Source organism: Anoplopoma fimbria, chromosome 3, assembly GCF_027596085.1.
Source record: "Anoplopoma fimbria isolate UVic2021 breed Golden Eagle Sablefish chromosome 3, Afim_UVic_2022, whole genome shotgun sequence".
NCBI lineage: Eukaryota > Metazoa > Chordata > Actinopteri > Perciformes > Anoplopomatidae > Anoplopoma > Anoplopoma fimbria.
This window is the reverse complement of record NC_072451.1, coordinates 16,186,305-16,210,968: the sequence shown is the minus strand read 5'-3', so window position 1 is coordinate 16,210,968 and position 24,664 is coordinate 16,186,305. Positions and strand designations below refer to the sequence as shown.

Sequence of the window (24,664 nt, the reverse complement as noted above, 5' to 3'; positions counted from 1 at the left end):
GGAGGCAAGAAGAAAGAGGTTCCTGTGAATTTTTTTTTTTAATTGAGGATGTAGTTATTCTGCCCGAAAAGGCATGCAGGAAAGTGCACACGCAGGCATTTGTAACCTGAGTGTGTTACAGAGGGGGACCATCTGAAGACTCGCAGGCCCTTTGATGTCTTCTGAATACGGGCATAATGCATGTGTAATTAATAAGCCATTTGCATATGATGAACTAGGGCACTTAGTCAATGTTCTCGGGATACAAATACCTGAGGAAAACAATAACAACGGAGAACATTAAAAAAAGGGAGTCTACGCAAAAAAAGACAAATCTATGGCCCGCTTCGGATTAGAAATACATTAGCAGCTAATTATGTCCTAATTGCCAATATTTTAGCAGGTGCTTGTACTTAACCAGTGGTAATGCCCTCCTGGAACAAGCTCATCAGGGTTATTCTCAGGTGAATTTCTGCAGTCCTGGATGATTAGGATGCGACAAGAAGGACTCATGGTCCAAAAAAACATGGATAATAATGAGGCTGCTGAATAGGACAACAGTAACAACAACAGAACACAGCAACATCAATAATAAGTGATACAAACAATAATGTTAGTAATAATTAGAATATTCTAAGAAGAGGAAAAAAAAGGAGAAGAAATTAGAATGCAGTACAAATCTAACTGTGACAATTATAAACTTTTACTAGTGCTGAGAGCACACAGTTCAAAGAGGAGTATTAATTTTTTTTGGCCAAATATTTTCAAAGCAATCAGAGACTCTGGGAGGTGGAATTCTCTTACCTAATCAAACAGCACATGTAACCCAGCGCCTGATTAAATATTGAGCTTAGGAGTTTCAGATATCCTTTTTCACTGGCCTGCTGGCATTTGGCAGCGAGGGAGCATCAAACTCCCATAAGTCGCAGGAGTTGGTCAGCTCTGGAAAAGTGCTGAGCCAGCAAATCAAACTGTAGAAACACCATAGAGTGAGAGGAGGTGAACCTCAAGCATGCATCAATTGAGAGTCTTCTCCGCATCTGACGAGTTGGTTCTTGATGAGATCCAGGTGAGTAATACTGTTAAATCGCAGAATTATGATGCATTAAGTTAGTGCTATTTCTAAAGCAACATTTACCATTTTGACACGTCACAGTACATAATAAAATGAATGATGGCTGAATTCCATTTAGCTGCCTCAGTTTCAGGGTCCTGGTGTTTTTCACGGGACACTTCAAAAGACAGAGATATTGTTAAAGTTGTGTCAATATAAAGCGATTTTCATTCAAATGATGATACATTACATTCTGATTTCACATTATGTCATTGTCTCCTATTAAAGTAGTTTTCATAGTGACAGAGTCTTCTATATCTTCACTGGATCCAAATCACCGCACAGGGGATTCACCGGAAACAAATGTTGCTGTTTTTAATATTATCTTACTGATTTAAGCCTCACCGTTACTGTTCACTCTCCCACAGCTGCAACATCTGTGTAAAGTTTCTGCTAATGCAAGTAGAACAACTCCTATTTGTGCTGCTTCACATTAAAAGCATGCCACTGGTGAAAACAAAGGGTGGACTTTATTGTGAAGCAGTAAAAGGAAACACAATGTATTTGTCACTGATGTTGGCTCAGACAATTATTGACAAAAAAATGTGTCTCCAAAATAATAAATGTTGTTTGGTTGCAGTTACTTTTCTGTTCCAGGAGTGTGTGCTGTAGTATTAATGCAGCTGTAGCCAAATCAACCAGGACTGAATTCTTAAGGATTAGAACATCAATGTTATTTGTAACATATGTACTTTTCTTACTATGACAAGTCAAAATGTCCGCTGTGGAAATGACTGCTGTTTGTACAGATTCATCATGTGCATCACCAGTTCAGATTGCTGTCTATAGAAGTTCACATTTACGCTAAGTTCTTCTGAGAGTTAAAATTCCATGTATTCCTGCATGTCATTGAAACTACCCCCAAACAATCACAAAGGGTCCTTTGACATTTGCCTCTTTGTTTCACGATGCTAAAAAACATTTTTCCAGCTCCCAACTCAATATCCAGTGTTACATCAAATCTATCTTCAACTTTTTTCCTCCATCTTTTTTTTGTCTCTCTCCCCACTCTTACCATTGTTTTGTTCGACCTTGAGTGAGATGCTGTCAGGCGCTTTTTAGAACATAAGCGTTGCAGTTTCCCATAATCCACCGGGAGTGTTGAGGTGAGAGCTGTGGCCCACTAGCACTCTGAGTGGCTGGCAGCGGATCAAAAGCAAACGAGGTTCCTGAGCTCATTCCAATTATAACAGCACACACTATCAACTACAAATACAAACAGCACGTAAGTGATAGCGCTGGTGGCCTGGAGGACTGCTGCCAGAGAGCAGGCAGCATGCTAATCAGGATACCTCTTGCCATGGGCTATTTAGGGAATAGCCTCTTATCCCACCAATTCCCCATGCCTAAGCCAGGGAAACGAAAAAGAAAAAAGGGGAGTGAATTCCCTAAGTGCACAGTCCAAGGACAAAATATAGAAAATGGATCTTTATCTTTGCTGTCGGCCAATATCCATATTAATTACAAAAAAACACATTGCATATGTACTGAATAAAATATAAAGAGATTTGTCGAACACATACAGCTACAAATTATGACCACCCTCTATAATTTCTTTTTATCATGTTAATTTGATCATAAAACAAGTTAAATAATCTCTTTTTTTTCTCTCTTATTCCATATCTCACATAGGCTTTTGTTGACTTCACTAAGCTGGCATCACACACTCCACTCTATGGTTTAACCTTTGTGAAAGCAAGATGTGGAAAGATCCTCAGTCAAATGCACATCACTACACACTGTTGGTTGCCATTTGTCTGATTATTCATAACAACATCTTCCCAAGCATCCCATTGTAGTCGGCCAATCCGGGACAGCGATTTATATCCGGTCGACAGTCATGGGGCAAGGAAGTGAGATGTTTGTAGCGGGATCTGTGGTAACGTGCACGCTCCCCCACTCGCACGGTCAACCCCTCCGAGTTTGGCAACTCTCCAGAGCCATGCAGGGGCGGCGGAGTACAGCGGGAGCCTGAGTGAGAAGCACACATTGTGCACCGCGGGACCCCACCAGCCCCGGCCCGAAGGCACAACTCTCAAGGACATGGAGAACTGGGGCAGAGAACTTCCAGGCCTCCCACTGGTAGGGCAGGCTGAGAAAAAAACAAAAAAAAGAGGGAAAGTTTCCAAAGTGTCTCTGTCTGTGTGAGCGTAGCTGGTGAAATGCGCTGTTAGGAGACATACATGCATTCTCTTGATCAGTAAACACTAACGATGTTAAATGTTTGTTCAGCAAAGAATGTTTAAATGTGGTCTACAGGTGAAAAGAAAACTAGATAATTCACAATTAAATCATATTTTGTGTCAAAAGAAATGGGGTCAAGCCGGGGTCACGGGTCATAGGTGGGTTGTTGCATTGGAGATATAGTTAAAATAAAGGAATACCGATCTAGAAGGTCTGTGCTAAAACCATGTCTGTGCATGTAGATGCATATAACTGTGTTTGTGTTTCTATCTCTGTGAATCCACACTCTGATCTCCTAGTCAAATATAATTACTGATTTGTGTAACACCAGCAACTGATACATTTGAATCAATGGCTCAGAGAGCCTCGTGGTGTCCATGGAGGGAAGTGTAATTCTAGGTTTTTGCAGAGAAATAAAAATGTTCAAAAATAAGACTTCTGGTTTATAATATTTCAAACAAGGCGATATTTACTGTTTGCAGTGTGCAGATAGAATGGGAGTGGAATCTTCTGGATATTTCTGTAAAATAATAACAGGAAATGATGCATCTGTTTTTTTTTGTGTAAATAGAATTGGACAGAGTAAAGAGGCAAAGTCTTTGACACTGCTGGAACAAGCATTGGAAGCAGCAGCCCTTTCCCTCATTGTCCTTCCAGTCAGGAGCTTAGGTTTCTTTGGGTCAGCCCCCTCTCTCTCTACATCGGGGGGGAAGGAACCACACGGATCGGAGATGGAGTACCCCCAACCAAACCTTACCACATCGACCCATGCCACCATCCTGGGCCTCTAATGGAAGTCCCGGGCATCCAGACACCTCCCCCGCTCCGACACGGACGTCAAGTAGTGCTTTACTCATCATTGGAAGCAGCAGGCCTCACAGCCCTCCTTTTCTCTCCCTGATACCGGCTTTGTGGGAGCATTGCAGGCAGATGTGTCCAGATGAGCACGTTCTAATTTGTGGGCCCAGGTTAATGCTCCGCCAGAGGCCCCTGAGGATCAATAGCTTTATTTCCCTAAAACGCCGGCCTGGTGAGAAGCAGCTCACGGGGTGCTTTTAATACCGCCATAGTTCCAGTGACGACTGGGCTGTATTGATTGTGCCCGTGTGGAACTACGTGCGCCTTCTGGGGAAGGATCTATTTGTGTCACCCTGGGCTGGGACGGGGGCTCCGCTGGAGGAGTGGAGAGCTCAGCCAATGGAGGATGCCAAAAACATCAAAACAGCCATGTTTACAGATTACCCAAAGGGAAAGCAAATTACAGCAATTATGCAGGCTGTGGGAATACTGATATCAGCATACCTGCTATTTCACTCAGAGACTACTTTTATGAGGCTAGAACACATACAAAACAGCACACTCAATTTGATTTGATGGCTAAGCCCTCAACAAACGATGGGATTTAAACAAAGCGCTGCACATCAGATGCATGCAAAGCGACGTCTGTCCAGGGGATCACCCTCTTTTGTGTATGTCAGGTCCAAAAAATATTTTCAGTTGTTTTGAAACTAGATGTGACAGTTTACACAAATATCTGCAAGGCGAGGATGTATCTGGCAGGCATAACGATGAACATGTAGTATTGAACATCAACACGACCATATTTTTTTTTTTTTTTTTTTTTTTTACAAACAACGGCTATTAATCATTCTTTGTAAACACTGCAAATTGCTTTACCGAAAACTAATTTGCCCTCGCAGCATTTATCCCATACATCAACGCAGACACAACATACAGAGTCTTATCCAAATCAGGGGCCTTTGTTTGCAGCTGTCGTGACATATTCATGACTGGGGCCATAATAGTGAGATTCCTGTTATATCCCCCAGGGAGAGCAGAGAGAATGGTGTCACATCCAATTACTGCGGCACACTGTAGAGGTACATCATAACTCGTGCCATGAACTCTGGAATCTGTGGTACACACACACACACACACACACACACACACACACACACACACACACACACACACACACACACACACACACACACACTGTATGAGCATAGTGAGACAACAGTTATATCAACATTGATAGAATATTGGAAAACACATTCTGCTGGTAACTTGGAGGTCATGTATGGATTACACAGGCAAATGGGATTGGCTGCAGGCTGTTGGCCGTCTTCTCCAAACATAAATTGACACACATAAGATCTGGGAGCAAGTGAGGCAGACAGGGCTTGTTCGAGATTTTACAATTATGGATTTGCTCGCCAGCGTGCAGAAATTGAAATTGCAGATGAGGACGATGATGCACTCCCTCGTTGGAGGAGTGAACAACCGGGTCGCCGGGTTCAACGACGACCTTTTTCTCCTCAGCGCCAATAAGATGCTTTACTGCGGGAGTGGAATGGCTACCTTTGTCTTCTCTGCTCCACAGTAGTCTTCTGGAGGCCTGGTGGTTTGGTGGTTGGAGGGTATCTCAGCGGTGCATAGCCCCGTTTCACCCCGGAGTGGAGCAAAGCTCCTGCCCAATAAAACAGGCTGCGTCCCCAGGGCCCCTCCCTCAAGCCTCCAGTCAGCGCTTGTTTTTGCACCATTTATTTAGTGTGACACATCTCCAATTAAACTGTGGAGGCTGCTGCATTCCCCCCATAACTACCTCTTATACCTCCCCATAGACTTTCTGTCACACTGAGAGTGTGGGTATGAGAGAGTGAAAGGGTGAGCGAGTGGGAGAGAGAGAGAGAGAGAGAAAGAGAGAGGAGCGAGAGAGATCACATCTTGCCTGCCAGCTATGATCACAATGTCACTTTCCCCTCAGCGGTTAGGAGCCTCCTCTGAAAGGTGCCCTGAATTATAATTATCAAAATATTGAACAAGATAATCATCCTCTTAAATGATGCTTCCACTTCACTATTTGCCGTCTTAGAACATGCATTGAGTAATGATCTCCTGTAAGCTTTCATAACAACTCATTTAGAAGAACACAGCCAAAGACATCTTCAGTGCATCTCTGCACTTTGTTACATATGTAATGCAGAAATTCATACTCGTGCAGAATTCCTCCGCCGCCTCACTTTTAGGCCGGCGTCCATCAATTTAAAATCATGAGCGTTTAAAGGGAGATCTTTCATACGAGGTAAGAGTCTCCTTGCCACCCCTTTATCCTCCCCCAACGGCCCCAGACACAGTCACAGGAGGAGTGACTTTGTCCGACCCCAATACCGTCTGCGAGAGCGCAGCTGAGGGCAGCAGCTGCCAGGGAGGACTGGTGGGGGAGCGCCCAAAACGCCAGCTCTGCCAAGCAAAGGGGCCGGGGGGAGCCCCAGTGGCAGCTGGGAAGGGTGGGGCGGCCAGCTGTGGAGCAGCAGGACGGAGGGGTTGACTAGGAGATGCCACTAAACCTGAGCGGGGTTTACACAAATGCACAAACAAGTTTTTATACGTGGGCACACTCTAAAAAAAGTTGACACTTCCTTCTTTTACCTAAACCACTTCGGCTCCACACACACACACACACACTCACCTCCACCCAAGCAGCCCGTGGCCCTCTTAACTCCAACACCACTCTCCCATCACGTGCTTCGGCCACACATCTGGTGTACCATCTGTATCACTCCCCCAAATGTGACAGGTAGTCCCTCTCCCTCTCTGGAGGGAGCAGAAGGGGAGAGAGGGACGCTGAAGGTAATTTTGGGTGTAAATGTGCTCTGGACCTCTCTGGATGCATCTGGACAGAGCAGACATGCTGCTGAGCAGTGCAGGGTCATTACCAGTCGGAAACTGATTACCAGAAAGCGGATGAAGACAAAACAATTATTTCACACTGTCACATTTTGACGGCGCCGTTTGCGCACGTCTTTGTTTATGTTGGAGTTGGGATGAATCATTTTTCAGCACTCTTGCAGTCATTGACAGCGTCTCAATAAAAGGTCAAACGCTGTAATTAACGAGAGTCAAAAAATATATATTAAAGATTCTTCCGTTTTATTGTAATGTACAGTTATACATTGCCATGACACACGTGACCACTTGGATGGGGTCAAATATTAAAACAGCCATATAAACAATATCGGAGGACGAATGAATTCCTCTTCTTTACGCCGCTGTACATAATGGGGTCAATGAAGTATGCACCATGAAAACAAATATCAAGCCAGTGATATAAAACTGCACAACCGGTCTTTACTGTGAAATCAAAGGAATCCATTTGAGAACATCATTTTCACATCTTATGTTACATATTTGACAGTAATGATCTGTATTATTCACAAACAACACTATTTGAATGACATCAACTTTGACGTTTATTCAAAGGGAAAGGGGGATTCCAGCATTGTCAAGACTAAAAAAAACAAAAAGTCCATGTCAGAAATATTTATTATACCAAGTTTGATCTTTCCCATTCACCAATTTGCAGTCAACGGACCAGACTGAGACTTGAATAGAGAAAAAAAAAAAAAAAAAAAAAAAAAACACTCCAGAGAGCATTGACTTGCAATTTGCAGTGGCATCTGCTACATATCACCTCTTAGGGCACATCTGTCAAAAAAAGGCCAGTGGCCATTATTCTGTCAAGTTATGTGGTAAAAAAAAATAATTATACTCATGATCAAAATTTGATAAAGGTTTTTTTTCACAGACTTAAATACACAGCTTTACACAGAATGTGTTTTCAGACATGATGTTCGCATTTGTCCTTCAAGGAATATCCATGCATGTCATTTAATGATGCATTTTTTTTTTACACAGAGAATTCATACAGCACCCAAGTCACTGATGTAGCAGATCCAAGTGAATCGTTCAAAAGTACAATTCAACACACAAAAAATAAAAAAAAACAGAATGTGCTGGATGGGATCATCATTAAAAAAACATTGACACATACACTTCATGAAATAAACAACACAGCTATAGTACTAGTTTCCAATGTCTTATACAAAGTTAGCTTGATCTAAAAAGCATAAAATATATTTTTACATCATCACATACATCAAGACACGTACCATGGCCTAGCGGGAAGTTCGTCTGGTGCATTATTTCATCTCCAACCCTCCCCCCCCTCCCCACACACATTTCCCTAGTGCTGGCATTATTGCTTCTTATGAACAAGGAGCTGAAGGATAGAGAAACAGTGCACCACAGTAGATTGAAACTGTACATTTAAATCATCTCGGATATCCAAAGTTTTGTTAGCCAGTTTCACAATCTGCAATGCTATGGGATAAGGCAGTTCCACTTTTAAGGCATTGCTGCTTTGAGACCTACTTGACCAGAGGGTGAGTCATGGACTTTTGACATTATCAAGTCAATGTATTTTACATTGTACATTTTATAGGCGGGGATCAGAGCCCAAAGAGAGAGGGGAAATGTATCTTGTATTTTTGAGTGTTGCATGTTCTTGTCTGAGAGAATCTCAGTGAGCTACAACCATCATTTAAGTCTGCTTAGCGTTTGACCAGAGGTCAAAGCTAAGGCAGAGATCAGAGCAGAGCTGTGTGGGTTGCTGTGACCATCTCTCATTGCTGGTAATTTCCATACTGGCCCTGTGGAGAGAAATGAGACAGACTTGTGTTACTGAACCTTCTCAAAAAACCCACAGTAAAAGCTTTTATTCGCACGATCATGGTTGGGTGCAAACAAAACATCTTTTTTTTTTTTTTTAAACCACATCATAATGCAAACCATGATTTATGGCTGCATTTGCTGGTATTGACCAGCAGGTGGCAGCATGGCCTCACAACTTGAGAGCTCTTAAATTCTAACTTCATACCTCAGGTTTCAGCAGCAACATGGCTGAGGACACGAAGATATTCCTTGATAAATAGCGGACACTTGTTTCAAGTGAGACTAAAGTAGTTGATGCATTTCTAAACAGGGGTCGAAGTATGTGTTTGGCATTGATGCAAAATGCAATGGACACAAATTTTGATAAACAAACTACAATCTGACAGTCTGATATACAAAACATTTCAATACAAATATATACAGTGTTATCATAAGCACAATAGTCATCAAAATCAGTATAGTAGATTAAAGAGATTAAGGACACAGCCAAAGCACTAGGCTTCTGGTTGTTTTACTGCAGACTAAGCATGCTGTGTTTCTGGACCTCGTAACCTACAATTCGACCCCTGGTTAATAACAAAATAAAATAGTACCAAAAAATGTTTTAAATAAAAATACAAAATAAATTAGAGAACGAAAGAAAGAAAGATGGAAGAAAGATAAAGACAAACGAGAGACAGAAGAAACATAACAAATGCAAATTAAGGCTAGGTGGTCAAACGTCTAGATTGAACGTTGAGGTCTTCACAGCAACCATTACCTTTGCTTCTTACAGAGCTAGTCAGGGGTTCAAATCCCCCGGTCTTTATTTCCTGATGTGTCCCTGAATATTCAAAGATAAAGATATCAAAGTGTAGCTGTGGTCCCCACATAAGACCACAGGAAATGCAGGGCAACAAATAGATCTCCCTTTTAAACACTACAGCAGTCTGCATCACGCTTCAGAGAGAATCCTTGTAAAGCCCTCATATTTCACTGAATTCCTTATTATTTAACCTTATCAGCCTGGATATATAACTAAGATTCAACTTATCATGTGAAAGACAGTAGTAGCATATAAACTCTTTTGGGAGGAACAGTTTAACCCCCCAATATGGTGTCAGCATGCAAAACATTCTACCTATTAATATTTACGTTCTAACTTCACTCATATTGGTGTCTCTACACAAAATATACAACTAAGTCTGGCATTAACAGAACTAGGGACAAACTAAGACCGATGTGTAAACTAGTCGCTGTGACTGTCCGATGTTTTGGCAATACTCACCTGGTCATAGCCGTAAGGACGTTGCTGCTGGCCCTGCGGGGGTCCAGGCTGAGGAGGGCGGTAGGCCCCGTACTGCTGTCCCTGCCCCTGTGGATAGTTAGGATACTGTCCTGGAGCAGTTTGAGAAGGACCTACGACAAACATTTAGAATTCAGAATTAAAAAGATGCATGTTCGACAAAAGATTCTGTTGGGCACAGTCAATTCGAAACCTCGCTCACGCATTAAAGAGTGGCCAATTGCACATTTTTTTCTTTCAACGTGGCACAATGTTCGGCCTTATCACCAGCTTTTAGATGGAGATGGGACAACGGAACTCAGGTTTGGACTCAAACAAAAAGGATACCCAGTGTGAAAACGGCCCATGTTTTGCTCGTTAACCATTTCTGTTTCCTACTTGTTACTCTGAGAAACTCCGGGGAATCCCTGTTGGTTTACTATCACTAATGGGCTGCAATAAAAAAAAAAATAATAAAAAAAAAGAAGCTGATGGATGACAAAGACAGGATGGTGGATATGTTTAGGCTGCCTCCGTGTCTGACTCGGTAATGAATGAGAATGAGTGAGTCGGGTTTGGAGCTGGGCGGTGGTTTCCTAATGTAAGGAGACATCAAGGAGATTCTGGTGGTCTTCATTAGAGCGGCAGAAAAGAAATAATCACTTCATCAGCCCCCGTACACTGTAGCTATCTATGCAGGTGCTGCGGAGGACCACGCGAAGCTCGACTGTGGCCGAAGTCAAATGAGGCCCACGCAGCATCGTTAGGAGCTCATAATGCCTTATGCTGTTGAGCGTAACCTTGTGAGGGCCAGCGAGAGAAAGTGTGTGTGTGTGTGTGTGTGTGTGTGTGTGTGTGTGTGTGTGTGTGTGTGTGTGTGTGTGTGTGTGTGTGTGTGTGTGTGTGTGCCAGATGGATCTCACCTCACAGCCTCTGCCTCTCCGCAAGCTCATTACTAACACAAGCTCTGGCTCGGACAGAGGGGTGAGTGATGGAAAGTTCCGGTGAAAAATGGGAGGAAGAAGGAACAAGAGCACAGAGCTGCAGGTGGAACATTTTTAAACATGCTTTTCTTAATTTTGGTTAAAAACCGAGGCCACACGATTATTGTAAAAGCCCTTAGGTTCGAAAATGTTGAATACTGATTAGGTATAAGTCAATGAGACTTTTTTTCAGTTAGGGTTCATTTGTACACTAGCTTGCCTTTTCTATCATGAGCTCCAAAGAGTGAAGACTGCTGAATGTAAAATGTTTCAACAATGATTCAGCCATTTCTAGCTTAAAAAAAAAGAAGTTACAATCTTTTATGACTTATCTTACACCTTTTCTTTAATATGTATACAAATAACATATTCGCTTTACTATTCGAAAACTCAAGTTCAAAATGTTTGGCTGGCAGTCATCACACACTTTGCCCAATTTCTGTACCCATCAGCCAAATCTCCTCTCCCTCTCCCTCAGAACAGTGTGTCATATCAAACTGTAGCACCAGGAGAAATGCTAATGCGGTGCCAGCCACCACTATACTGATTAAATTTCTCTTCCACCGAGCTCCAATCCCCCAACCGTTCATTAAGGTGGTTCTTTAATTCCTCGCTCTTGATGATGTCTTGACGTGCATTTGGCACAGTTACATTTCCAAGGGGCAGCAACCACCAACTCACTCAGGAGGAATTATTTGTAAACAGTAAAAGAAAAAAAAAAAAAAAAAAAAAAAAAAAGGCAGTGAAAGAGAGCGGATAGTGCCTCCTGCAGGACAAATGTGTGCCACTATTGGAGAGAAGGCTACTCACCATAGCCCTGCTGCTGTGGAGGGTAGCCCTGTTGACCCGGATACTGCTGCTGAGGAGGGTAGCCCTGCTGCTGGGGGGGGCCTTGCTGGTATGCCTCCTGCTGTTGGCCATACTGGGCATTTCCTTCAAGGGGCAACAGCAGGCAATGTGAGCAACATGTTCACAACTACAGTGCAACAGCAGAGCACACAGGTAGACAGCAGTTTTTGAGTCAGCCATATTATTTCAAGAACTCTGGGTTTGCTTGTTTTTTATCAAAATGGCTGGACTGTCGTTACTTCAAAATGAAAAATGAAAGCACTTGTGTTGGGAAAAAGGTCAAAAGGAAAATAGTGTAGTCAGTAGAGAAAAACAAACAAACAAACAACGAATAAGTAAATGTTAATTAGACAAAGAAAAAGAGAAGGAGTTGTTTATTATGGATCTGTTATCTTTCATTTCATGTACTAATACCACCCCTTAACACATAACCATGGAGAAAATAGGCAGTATAGCAAGTGTTATAGTTAGAGGAAAATGCATTGGTAGCATATTTCTCAAAAATGATTGACAAGCGCTGCTCTTCTGAAAATCAGTGTGCACAAAAATCTGTGTATCGCCAAATAATGGCAGTCTGCTTCAAGTACTTGCAAATTTGCAATATGAATACTCTGGTTATTAGTACTCCAAACACACCAACAAGTAGCATGCCGTGGATTTATCAAAGTATCCTGTGGCATTGTTTTGTGAGAATCTGAAGGATTAAGATTTTACTTTAGACAACTTTGGCCATTAAGACTCACACAAGACTGTCCCTGACTTCTTTCACACCAACAGGTGCTGTATCAGCCACGATTGGGGGGGGGAGATGGCATTACGAGACTGGGTGCTAACTTCTTCATGGACTATAGCACCTTTTGTAACAGGGGTGCACTCTCACATGTGGATGTTTCCTCATAATAAGAAGCCAGATTTTGTCTTGGATAGAGCCCAAAGTCACTTTGGTTTCCCAGAAAATAATGAAGAAACTGAAATATTGGTTTTGTCACAGTCTCTTTGCATCATTTGTGTTTTAACACAAATCCTGGGCTTATTTTCTGTTGGTTTCTCTCCTAGTGACTGGAGGGTTCTCCTACCTTCTGAGGCTCCCTGTCCTGCGTGACTGTACTGGTCTCCATAGTAGTCTTCCTGCCCTGGGTACTGCTGAGGGGGTCCTACATACACATACACACAACATACACACAAGTAGATTCAAGGTGTTGTTGGATCGGTTGTGTGAGGGGAAGAGTGGAGAGGATGGATTTCCTTTGCCGCTAATTCCTGTTAGATAGCTTTCTTTTGGTCACTCGGCTAATTGTGTAATCGGGAGGCTTTAGATTACATGTTTAGTCATCAAGATGTCTGTGAGCTGCAGAAGTGGAAATAGGGAAAATTGAGAAGAACAAGAGTAAGAAATGCAGGAGGGCGGGTTAGGGGAGAAGAAGGGCCAACGCTCACAACTTGCACACTTCACAGTCACACTGAGGGGTATACCTTGCTGTGGGGGTCTGTAAGGCGGCATCGGCCTCTGCCCCATGACATGGTTCCCCTGGTTGACCTGACCCATCATGCCCATAGGGTTCTGTTGTCCTTGGTAGTGCTGTCCAGCACCACCAGGAGGCATGTTATACTGCTGAGAGGGAGGCTGCTGGTGCATCATGGGGCCTGTGGCACACCAACAAAGAGTCAACTCTCAAACTTTGCTAGGCACCCAAAAGCATAAACGCAGTATTTGGCTTATCAAATGCAGGTGGGTGACGAAGCACGAATAAGACGGGTGATATGGCACTCGAAATCAAAAAGTACAACCATGTGGAAACTAACAAATGAGTTGCCTTACCTTGACTGGGCTGCATGTTCATGTTTGGCCGAGGCCCATAGTTTCCCATGGGCTGGCCCTGGGTCATGTTCATTTGGCTCTGAGCTGGTATGCCCTGGGAAGAAGGGACGGCGTGATTGTAACCACCCATCGAGCCGTGGCTGCTGGGGGGCATATTCATAGAGCCAGCGGGTATGTTTGGGGGCTGGTTGGGGCCTGGACCGGGACCTTGCATGGGCATGTGATTAGGCCCTGAAAAACAACAGCAGAGAGGATTCATGACTTGACTTTTAAAACCATAACCGTATGTAGTACTCAAACTTCTGTGTAATTCCCATCACATTCTGATATATCTAAGGGATGGATCTATTATTTCATTGTTCTCCTCAGCTGCTAAAACTACAGCACGAGAAAGTTATAATTTACCTTCACCCATCACTCATTTTTACTGAATAAAGATTGAACACATCGTTATGTAAATCAATGGAACTTCTGTTGAAGTTAGCCATATGCTACGTATTTAGCCAAGCAGGACTTTGATGCTCACTAGCTGCTAACATCTTAACCAGCTCTCCTCCTGCCAATTTCAGCACAGATTTGTTGTTGACAGTGTAGAGAGTGTTTGATCACAGGTGTGTAGTACTAATTTTCACATGTGCAGTACCGATCAGGCAGGTTGTAGGGATGGGTCAGCGAGAGACAATTGTTGTTGTAGTTCCTGTGTAGCGTAAATGATCTGATCCAAGCTGTTATCAACTGTAATGTATCCCCTGTACCTCTGTTCAATCAGTCCATCTGTGTCTGCATTTTTTCATTCCTCGCTTGCAATATTTAAAGCTGATCCACCCACAAAAAGAAAGTGAATCTTTAATATTTAAATGTAAAAATATGGATATTTATTAAGGATTTACCATTTGTCACTAGTGACAAAGTCAAAGCTATGTGCGTAACACATAATATTAAAAATGACATTGCCAACTTCACAAACTTCCAATAGCATGGCAAAAAAGAGCAGATCAGAGAACAGCAAGGTTCCGATCTGTTAAATGAAGAATAGAAAGTTGGCAGCGAAAACAACCTCCAATGGAGGGCAACTCTTTTGTGATATAGGAGCTACAAAGATAACACAAACTGTCTTAAAGATGATGCCTACCCTCAAATCATCTAAAGATTACGGGTAATAACATATTGTTATAAATGTATATAATGTATATAAACTGTTGAAAGCTTTCAAAGGAAGTCCAGGCAACATCATGGCACACCTTAGGTGAACGCTACCATGCAAAGCACCCTATAGTTGGAACATGTTCTGGTTTTTAATATGGTCCTAGACTTTTACCCTTGAGAATTTACAATCCCTGCGTGATGCAGCAATCAATGCTTCTTTTATGCGTTTTTTAGGACACATTAAAATATATAAATTTGCAAACGAAAAACGAAAAAAAACACATAAACTGAAAATAATCCTGATACTAAGGAGGGAGGGATAAACATGATCAAACGAAGGTCAAGTCCAAGACCACCAATGCTGGCAAATTGGTGACATCATCCTTCAGCAGTGCGACCTCCCTCACAGTTCTGTGGTGTTGCTAGGCAACCCAAGTGAGACAGGGACTGAGAGAGAAGAAGGGGAAAGAAAAAATAGAGAAAGGAGAGAGAGGGAAGGTGAGAGGGGGAGTCACTTACCAGGCATCTGTCCATTCATCTGGTTCTGCATGTGTGGGGCTGGAGGGCCACCGCTGACCATACCCTCAGAGGGCATGTTGTGACCGTGAGGAGGCTGAGGAGGGGGTCCACTTTGGTTCATCCCACCAGGGCCCATGGGCATGTTTTGAGTGGGCGGCTGCAGGCGCACAACAAAGACATAAAAAACACACATCAGCCGCTAGAAACACATCTGAGCCAGAGCCACTCAAAAGAGAAAACTCAAGTAAAACAAGCAGATAAAAGCAAAGATCTCTGAACTAAATATTATAATACAACATAACAGATGTGCCTTAACTAATCAATGAAGCCAGCAGTTTTAAAAGATACTGTACTCAAAAAAGGGACAATAAATAGGCATGCAGTCACATAATCACCGATTTAACGGCTCTTAATGAAGTCATAACCAGGAATCATAAATGACGGAGAAAGTGTTAAACATATACCTTTATTATTTATCCCACTGATGTACTGCAGCTTTATATATGATATATGACTATACTATTTATACTTAAACATATACCATTATTATTTGATTAATTCTAAATCCAATTAATGTACTGCAGCTTTATGATATATGACTATACTATTCATACTTAATTTGCTGAACTTGAATATTTAGCACATTTCAGCACAAAGCTACTACTTTTAAAAACACATGTATTGTACATACTCTTTATAGTATTTTTTCATATCATTGCACTTTTTTTTTTTAAATCTCCATTTCTTTACTTTTGTAGTATTTGCTTTTTTCCTTCTAACTATGTTAATGGTTATGCAAAAATACAACAAAGCAACTTCATTGTAAGTAAAAAATACTTGGCAATACACCGGATTCTGATTCTTTCAAAATGAATGGGCTTTTAAGCAAACCTAAAAAACGAACATAAGGGAACAGAAGAAGTTCATACTGGGTGTGCATCCATGAATAAAAACTGCATGAATTCAACAGGTCACACTGATACTTAGAGGAGCACTCTGGTGCATCTGACCTTTCAACCTCTTAGACTAGATTTGACATTAAATAAGAAAAAACATGACATTATACATCTCAACTTAAACTGTTTGTTACTGTAACATGACTCTTGTTTCTAGGTAAATGTAATATTGCTTTGACTTCTTTGATCAGAATCCTAACTTTTTAAAGGTTTCTTGAATATCGCTTAGGTGGTTCTGAACTGAACCAATAGCAACGAGACTCGTTTTGGACATGAGCTAAAACATTACCTTATGATGCAGAGAGGTCACAATGTTTAGCACAATTCACTCACTCATACAAATCAGCAAGGACCAATACTCACAGCAGGGAGGAGAGACTGCATGTTCTGATTGGAGTCTGCTATCGTGGCCAGGTACACTAAATTTCTGTGCAGCATCTGTTGATACCTGGGCAGGGGGAGAGTCGTCAGTACAGGTTATGAGTTAGTGTGAACTTAAAGTGGCTGTTACGTGCATACAAGAGGGAGGGGGGGTTATAACTTACTGTGAACACTCTGCTGTTTTGCCTTTACTTTGGAAATCCATTATACACTGGATCAGCTGGTTATTTTCGTCAAGTAACTGCAACAGCAAATGCATAGATTTATGCCATGTGTTTGTGTGTGGAAATAAAACACAATTTACAATTAGAGACGCGGAGTCATTTTGTATGGCTGCCCCTCTATGTTCTGGAGGTTAGTCTGCCTTGGTCTGGAAACAACGGGGAGGACGGGTTCGTTTAGTGAAATGAGTGTGCGTTTCTTGCTAACAAAAGACGCGTCCTGCTAGCTAACGTTAGCTGCCCTCCGCTAACAAAACGACAGGCCCTCATTCATAAGAAATATAATTATGCGTTAGTCCGACCAATCGACCTAACCACCGTGCTCCACACGTGGCGTCCTGACTCTAGAGAGGTTCGTATTCGCCGCGCTTTGACCCCGCTAAACTGTTCCCGATCTATTCACCGTCGGTCTCGGGCGGCCACTGCTACATGGGTTAGCTCACCCGCTAGCCCCGTCCGACACCGTTGCCTCCATTCTGAGACGCGCTCAAATGAATTACCTTTTGTATTCCAGCGGGTGTTATATCACCCTTCCCGCGCTGCCTGTGAGGTGCAAACGCCACCGACATGGTGATACTCTATGAAATTAAAGCGAACGTGAGCATAAAAGTCAAAAGTAGCTAACACACTTCGCAAATCGGTAGAACTCAAATCAAGCAGTTCAGAATAGGATTCAATTTCGTAATGCAGTGGTCCGTTCTGGGGGGGTGCGTAAAGCACGTTTGAAAATATAGTTGAGATTTTTTATTTTAAAATTACACAGGGTCACACGATGTTCAAAATAATTCCTGGTCCATTATTATATTTAAACATATTTATTTATGTAGTTGAAAGACTGAATAAATTGGCCTAATTGAATCGGGATTTCACCTATTTTTTCATATAGTGGAACAGTCTAGGTATGGTCGAAAAGGCCACGGGAAATGGGATGCTCCACATAAAGGGGAAACACAGTCAGAGCTTTAAGCCATTTCTATTAACTAGTAGTAATAATGCAGTGTATGCCACACTTATGCAATAATATCTGATACAAATGTCTATGAATCATAGTTTAATGTGTTTAATTCACCCACATGTAACTCTCACTGCACAGTGACTCAGTCATGAAGTTGACAGAGTCAAAGAAAACGTAAAAAAAAAAGAAAAAAATCGTTTTGTAACTTTCAAATATATAAAAAACTACTGTTTCGCACAGCAAATCAAATAGCGAGGATTCTAATCAAATGTTAGTTGCACATTTCCTCTGGCAAACGCGTGAACCCTAGTGTTGGTATCGCCCCAGTTCAGAGGTCATGCGCATGCGCTGTTCTCAACACAGGGCAGCCAGCTACAGCTACACAAGTTGCTAACTAGCTGAATCATTTGGTCCAAGTCTCACCTTTTCTTGTGACTGTATCGTCGTTTGTCTGGCAGTTCAATGGCGGCAAGATACGACAGAGCTATCACGGTCTTTTCTCCCGACGGTCATCTCTTCCAAGTAGAGTATGCACAAGAAGCTGTAAAGAAAGGCTCCACGGCGGTAAGTGCTAAAATGAAACTAATGCTCAAGCTAGTGTTAGCACACGGCAGTTAGCCAACCAGCTAAGCTAGCGACTAGCAGACACCCTTGTTACTCTTCTATTTAGCTAATTTTGTTTCATAACATAATCCAATGCACCCAAGAGTTGTTATTTTCCACGACCTTGCTGGATTGCTCATCTGTTAATATTTAATGTACCTTAAACAAGCACTTTTAACAGTTAGGCTAACGTCAAATACTGAAGATGAGAAGGATCATTAGCGAGCATTTTGTCGCTGTGTCACTCACTATAGTTTCGGTTTCCATAAGATCAACTACAGCTAGCTGACTAAAACAATATTGGATTTTTACGCAGTTTTATGCGAAATCATATTTTGTTAAAACAATAACATTGTTGTACTTCGTTTTAACTTTGTAGCCTATAAAGGAAGTTATGGAAGAACTACATCTACCGATACCTGTCGGATTGTGTCCGTCCATCGAATCCTGCGTTATTTATGGTTAACCCTTCAAGCCCCTTAAATGTATAGAAGAGCTTTTATCTTAAGTGTAATAGTAAGCACTCTGATTAAAGTTCAGCCAATTTAGTTGATTAGACCTACATAAAAGACCTGACCGTTATAAGTGTGTTTGATGAACATCTAAACCATCAAAATAGCCCCTCTGATAACAAAGATGAATTGAGGTAAAAACACAATTACTGAGCTGTACTAATTAAAGTTAACCTACTTATTGAAACCGAGTCTTAGGTCAGTTTATTTGACGTTTTCGATATTTGCTCATTACTACTCAATGCGTATTATCAACAATTGGCTGTCACTGGGAGTGGAATGTGCTGTGATGCCAAGTTCTGAAAGTCATTATGATGTTTTCTCTCTTTGCAGGTGGGAATCAGAGGTAAAGACATCGTTGTCCTCGGTGTCGAGAAGAAATCTGTGGCAAAGTTGCAGGAGGAAAGGACTGTCCGTAAGATATGTGCCCTGGACGAGCACGTCTGCATGGCCTTTGCAGGTACCTCAAACAACAAAACCTTTTCAATAACCGAATAATACATTTATCATGAAACATGGCATAGTGAACTACTAGACTATGAAAAGTTGTTTCAAACAATACGTCATTACACATATCTATGTAGCACATGTATTTTACCCATATGTTTGTATAGCCATTTAACATCTTTCTATTTTCTTTCAAGGTCTGACGGCAGATGCCCGTATCGTGATAAACAGAGCTCGGGTCGAGTGCCAGAGCCACAGGCTAACTGTTGAGGACCCAGTCACAGTGGAGTACATCACACGCTACATAGCTACACTGAAACAGGTACCCAACGTTCTTACCCATGATTTATTGTTTACTATTCATTTTTGAAAAGGCATCTGTAATATTTCATATTCAGTGGGCAAGAACATGAAAAAAGCTTATCGTTTTAGTTGCTGTGCTCTAATAGAATAGTTCACAACGACGGGAACCATAGGCTTGCTTATATGAATAAAGGTTTTCTAAGAATGACCAGTCACATCTGTCTGTACATCTGTAGCGCTACACCCAGAGCAATGGGCGCAGGCCATTCGGCATCTCTGCATTAATTGTTGGCTTTGATGATGATGGAACTCCCAGGCTGTATCAGACGGACCCTTCAGGAACCTACCATGCATGGAAGGTCAGTGAGTCTGCTCTTTGTACATTACTTTGTATTCTACTTGTTGAATTTGATTAATAATACATTTTTGTCTGATTCTAATGGGGGGAAAAAACAGGCAAATGCCATCGGCCGTAGCGCAAAAACTGTGAGAGAGTTCCTGGAGAAGAATTACACAGATGAAGCCATTGCTGGGGACAATGAAACAATCAAGTTGGCTATCAAAGCTTTGCTTGAGGTAAGGTCAAATTTAGCCTTTGATTTTGAACATTTTGTGTAACACTGAGGTAATTGTATTGTAAAGCATTCTATTTTTTTCAATTTCAAATTGATATAACATGTCACAAATACTGCAAAACCGAAAGTGGAGAAATGATGCCGTCGAAAGTGTTTCCTTCTACCCAGGCATGAATTTAATACTTGCCTTCTGACTTTATCAAAGAGCTCCAACTGCTTCCAGATGTGAACCAGGAAGTGATCTGCCATAATTGTTTGGTTTTCAAGCATGACATTGCGTGGTTGCTTGTTGTGCTCAGCTGAACATGCAGCCAAAAAAGGAGAAATTTAAGAAAATAAAAGCACAGGCATTTTGCTTTTTATATGTGCATTCAGTGGTGTTTTTTTGAGTTACAGTAATCAATTACTTTTTCTGTATTTATTTGCATTTAAACACCCTTAACATGAACATATGCTGGAGGCTGCAGTAGTTAATCTATGCTGATTGCCGGGTATTTGTTTTCGTCACAGGTTGTCCAGTCAGGAGGGAAAAATATTGAACTTGCTGTTATCAGACGGAATCAGCCACTGAAGGTGAGTCGCTGCATATTATATCTGTTTTTTGTGCTGTTGATGGTTTTTTTTAACCTTTTTTTTTTTATTTAATGGCTAATAATTGCTTTTCTTGGCCACTTTTCAGATTTTGGAATCCAAGGAAATTGAGACCCTGGTGGCTGAGATTGAGAAGGAAAAAGAGGAAGAGGCAGAGAAGAAGAAACAGAAAAAATCCACTTGAAGCAGTTAACCAAGAGTTTTTGTTTTTTTTTCATTATTGCACTTGGATGAAAATAGCATATTCGGGTTGCTTATACTAGTAAGTTTCAAAGGGTTTTCTTCTCTCATTCATTTCATTGTGAAGACCGGAATCCTAACCTGAGATCCGTTGATGTTGTTCAAATGTTTGGCATTTCTTTCCGAGTGATAACGTGCCACCTGCAAAGAATATCAAGTTCCTATACTTCCATCTATTTAGTTGACTGATGTTTTAAAAGCACATACATAGATTTCAAGCTAGGATTTAGATCTTAAACTACGCTTGCAAGATGTTTTTATATCATACACCAAAAAGCGATGATAAACCTGAAATAACAAACCCGTTTGTAACATTCAGAAACCTAATGAAACTAAATGCTCAATAAAAGCTGACTTGTTTATAACATGTTTTTACGTTATTTATGAAACTATTTTCAGTCTGTAATAACAAATGGCTTCACTAGATTGTGTCCATGTATAGGAGTGAGTAATATGGTCTTAGCTAGTAGTGCACTGTTCGGTTTCTTTAAGAGGACAGTATATGGACTTGAAAAAACTGCAGAAGAATGAGTTTCCTCCCTTCATCGATTATCCTACTACAAAGCAAGTACTGCGATAAAGATAACTACAGTTTAAAACGGCACTAGCGGCAGTATACTGTTACCGTAGAAGTGCTGTTTTTCATTTATCAGCATTCTGTCGCACAGACCTGGAACTGGGTGAGGAAAAAAAAAAAAAAAGTATCTCGGATTTCTTTATAAAGTGTTCACCTCTCCCTCAGTCATTTAAAACAAATTAGTGATGAGCGAATGAAGTGTCTAATGGTGGCCCAACGAGACCCCCTTTTGCCGCTCTTTTTTTTATTTCACCCTAAATTCGCTTATCAAGCAAGCGCTGCTCTGAATTCTCAACGACACAATTATGGCCGGCGGTGTGGTAGGGCTGCTTAATGGGATCCTGGCCTCAGACCCCAGTGGGAACTTTCAGTGACTTTAATCTGGAGCCCTTTGAAAAGTTGTGCCGTGCTGTGCTGAAGAGCCCCGGGGGGTTCCCTCTGACTCTCACCAAAGACATAATGGTGAATGGTAAAGTCCTTCATTTAGAGTCATCTCCCCGAGCCAGGATTTCCTGAGTGGGTGCCCCGGCTGCCTCGACTAGAGCAATTGCACTTTGTCTTGTTTGTGCGTCTTAAAGGTTTGTGTTTGGGGTGAAGTCAGAGGATCAATTAAGCGTCTATTACTTCCCATACGTAATGTCATTAAATCCTCGGAGGGCGATTAAAAAAACGGGGTTTGTATGAATCACTCGGCCGTTTCATCCATACGCTAATTGCTTCCACACTAATGCATTCCAGGTCAGATTTTTGACGAGATTACCGTGATGTCACAACCACTGGTTTGTTGACGGGCAGGTGCTGAATCCAGCAGAGGACAAAACAAGCTATAGGTAAACTTGAATAAAGTTTAGTCGAGATAATCCTGTAGCCACAGAGGTTATCTGATCCATCTTGTCCATCGAGCAAGAGCAGCTTATTTTGTGCCGCCGCTAAGACTCCAAGTCTTTTTGAACAGCTTCTGGGAAGAGTTTTCTTTTTCTTTCTCTTCTTTCTTTTATTTTTTTTTTCTTGCTGGCATTGTTGTTGCCCATAATCAGCGCTGCGGTGCCTCAGGACAAAGTCCATCTCTCTCATCGCTGGCTGCTGCTCATCATTAATGCAGAAAATAATGGCTTCACCAGAGGTCATCGACGGAGGAACGAGGCCCGAGGACATGTACTCTCCGAGCAAGAATGAGCAGTGCTGCGGGCTGTCGACTGAGTGCATTGTTTGTATGCACACACACACACACACACACACACACACACACACACACACACACACACACACACACACACACACACACACACACACACACACACACACACACACGCCGACACGGCTTACAGGCCAATTGCACATACACATAGCAAACACTATTAATGTGAACACACAACATATTTTTTCAGTTTTTTTTTTCAAACTGTGCCCACATCTCCTTTTCTCTTGATCTGTCAAGCACTTACACTTTAGGCAAAGAGTGTTCTCATGTTGTAGTTAGTATAGAACATACAACGGGGGAAAAACATTGCATCTGATTGTCCTATTTGGATGTATCTAACACCAGTAGTGTGGCCCTCTCCTAAAAAAAAAAAAACCATTACTCCTCTCTCTCGCTGATTTCCAAGTCACAGGCAGTTTTCACTTTGAGGATCTACATTTTTGTCATTCTAATGTGCCGCCCTGTGGCCATATTTCAAAGTATGCCCCTCCTGGGATGTATAAAATTTTGTCAGTGCCGAATGTCCTTAGGTCCAAATAAAGCAACTGCTTCAAGGGTAGAAGCATTAGACATTAGCATCCCTGTGGAACCGAGGTTACATTAGTCTCTCTGTTAAGACTGCTGCTGATTTACCCAAGGTGTAATCACCTTCCACCAGCAGAGCGCAGTGTTGCATAAAAGCAGCCTTCCCCATCATATCGCTTACACTTTCATCTCACTTTTCGTACTACAGATTGACAGTGTGACTCCTCTAGCTAACAGCGAGCAGAATCTAGGGGCCACTGACATCTTTTTTTTGTTGTCTCCGTGCTTTGACACGCAGCCACAAAAGCTCTCTGAATAATTGAATCCATCGAGGGAGGGTTGTTTTGCTTAACAAAATTGTCAGATGAAAAAGCAACACGGCTCGTGACCTCGAGCGATGGCCAAGCTGTCAAAGTGTGTTGGGTCATAAAAGGCTACGGCTCTCAACACTGTCCCTTTTCTGCTTGTCACATGTCGACAGCTCCACACATACACTATTTGTGTATTAGCAGGGATTGGGCCCGCCTCCTCCTCCTCTTCTTATGCCCTTTAGGGCTCTGCAGCAGTATGAAGTAAAGTCTGGGCATATTGGTGTGCTGGCTTACATATCCATAAGCGATCAAAATATGTTCTCTTTTAATGTTCTGTTTCAACTCTTAGCTCCAGGGATGTATTTTGAATATCATTCTATTATCTCATATCACACATCTCATCTTCTCTGTCCTCAAATCTCTTTCCTCTCTATCTCTCTCTCTCTATCTCTCTCTATCTCTCTCTATCTCTCTCCCTCGCACAACACACAGCACATTTTGATTTTCATCTGTTTTCTTTCTCTTGAACACACCCTCCACTCTCATCATCATCATCACACAGAGCAACATATACAGTTGAGTAACAGATACCACCGGTAGCTTCAGTTGTTTTTGTGTGTGTGTGTGTGTGTGTGTTTTTTTTTTTACCTTTGTGTCCAGTGAAAAGGTGCTGGGATACTAACAGTTTGTGTGAAGAGACTAAAGGCATGGTTTCGAGTTACCCCTCAAGAGTCACCTGTCAGGGAGTTTTGTCTCGCAGGAGAATACGAGTGCATCCTCCCTCTAATTGAAAGTAGACACCAGTAGGCCAGAAAGAGAGGACGAGAAACCGGGAGAACAGGAGAGACGAGGGGGGAAAATTGAGACGGCGAGGCAAAAAAGGGAGCAGACAGAG

At 41.9% G+C, this 24,664-nt stretch overlaps 2 protein-coding genes across 5 annotated transcripts; one reads left to right on the top strand and one right to left on the bottom strand.

Annotated features, from left to right (window-relative positions):
- Positions 1–7,207: 7,207 nt before the first annotated feature.
- ss18 (SS18 subunit of BAF chromatin remodeling complex) lies at positions 7,208–17,800 on the bottom strand. 4 transcript variants are annotated; one of them, XM_054625066.1, is made up of 10 exons: positions 17,430–17,800; positions 16,873–16,949; positions 16,691–16,775; positions 15,372–15,528; positions 13,707–13,937; positions 13,361–13,531; positions 11,849–11,971; positions 10,059–10,189; positions 9,552–9,614; positions 7,208–8,769 (listed from the first exon to the last, which is right to left on the bottom strand). In XM_054625066.1, exons 1-9 carry the CDS (start codon positions 17,496–17,498, stop codon positions 9,597–9,599), a joined length of 1,062 nt encoding a protein of 353 aa, XP_054481041.1. In that variant the 5' UTR covers positions 17,499–17,800; the 3' UTR covers positions 7,208–8,769; positions 9,552–9,596. The 4 variants fall into 4 exon arrangements, with proteins under 4 accessions (XP_054481041.1, XP_054481034.1, XP_054481049.1 ...); XM_054625059.1 differs by lacking the exon at positions 9,552–9,614 and having other exon boundaries at positions 17,430–17,799; XM_054625074.1 differs by lacking the exons at positions 9,552–9,614; positions 17,430–17,800 and adding an exon at positions 17,373–17,415.
- Positions 17,801–18,201: 401 nt separating this feature from the next.
- Positions 18,202–21,520, top strand: psma8 (proteasome 20S subunit alpha 8). The gene is made up of 7 exons (XM_054625560.1): positions 18,202–18,448; positions 19,333–19,459; positions 19,644–19,768; positions 19,986–20,108; positions 20,206–20,325; positions 20,835–20,897; positions 21,004–21,520. The coding sequence occupies exons 1-7, from the start codon at positions 18,347–18,349 to the stop codon at positions 21,097–21,099; spliced, it is 756 nt and encodes a 251-aa protein (XP_054481535.1). The 5' UTR covers positions 18,202–18,346; the 3' UTR covers positions 21,100–21,520.
- The last annotated feature ends 3,144 nt before the right edge of the window (positions 21,521–24,664 follow it).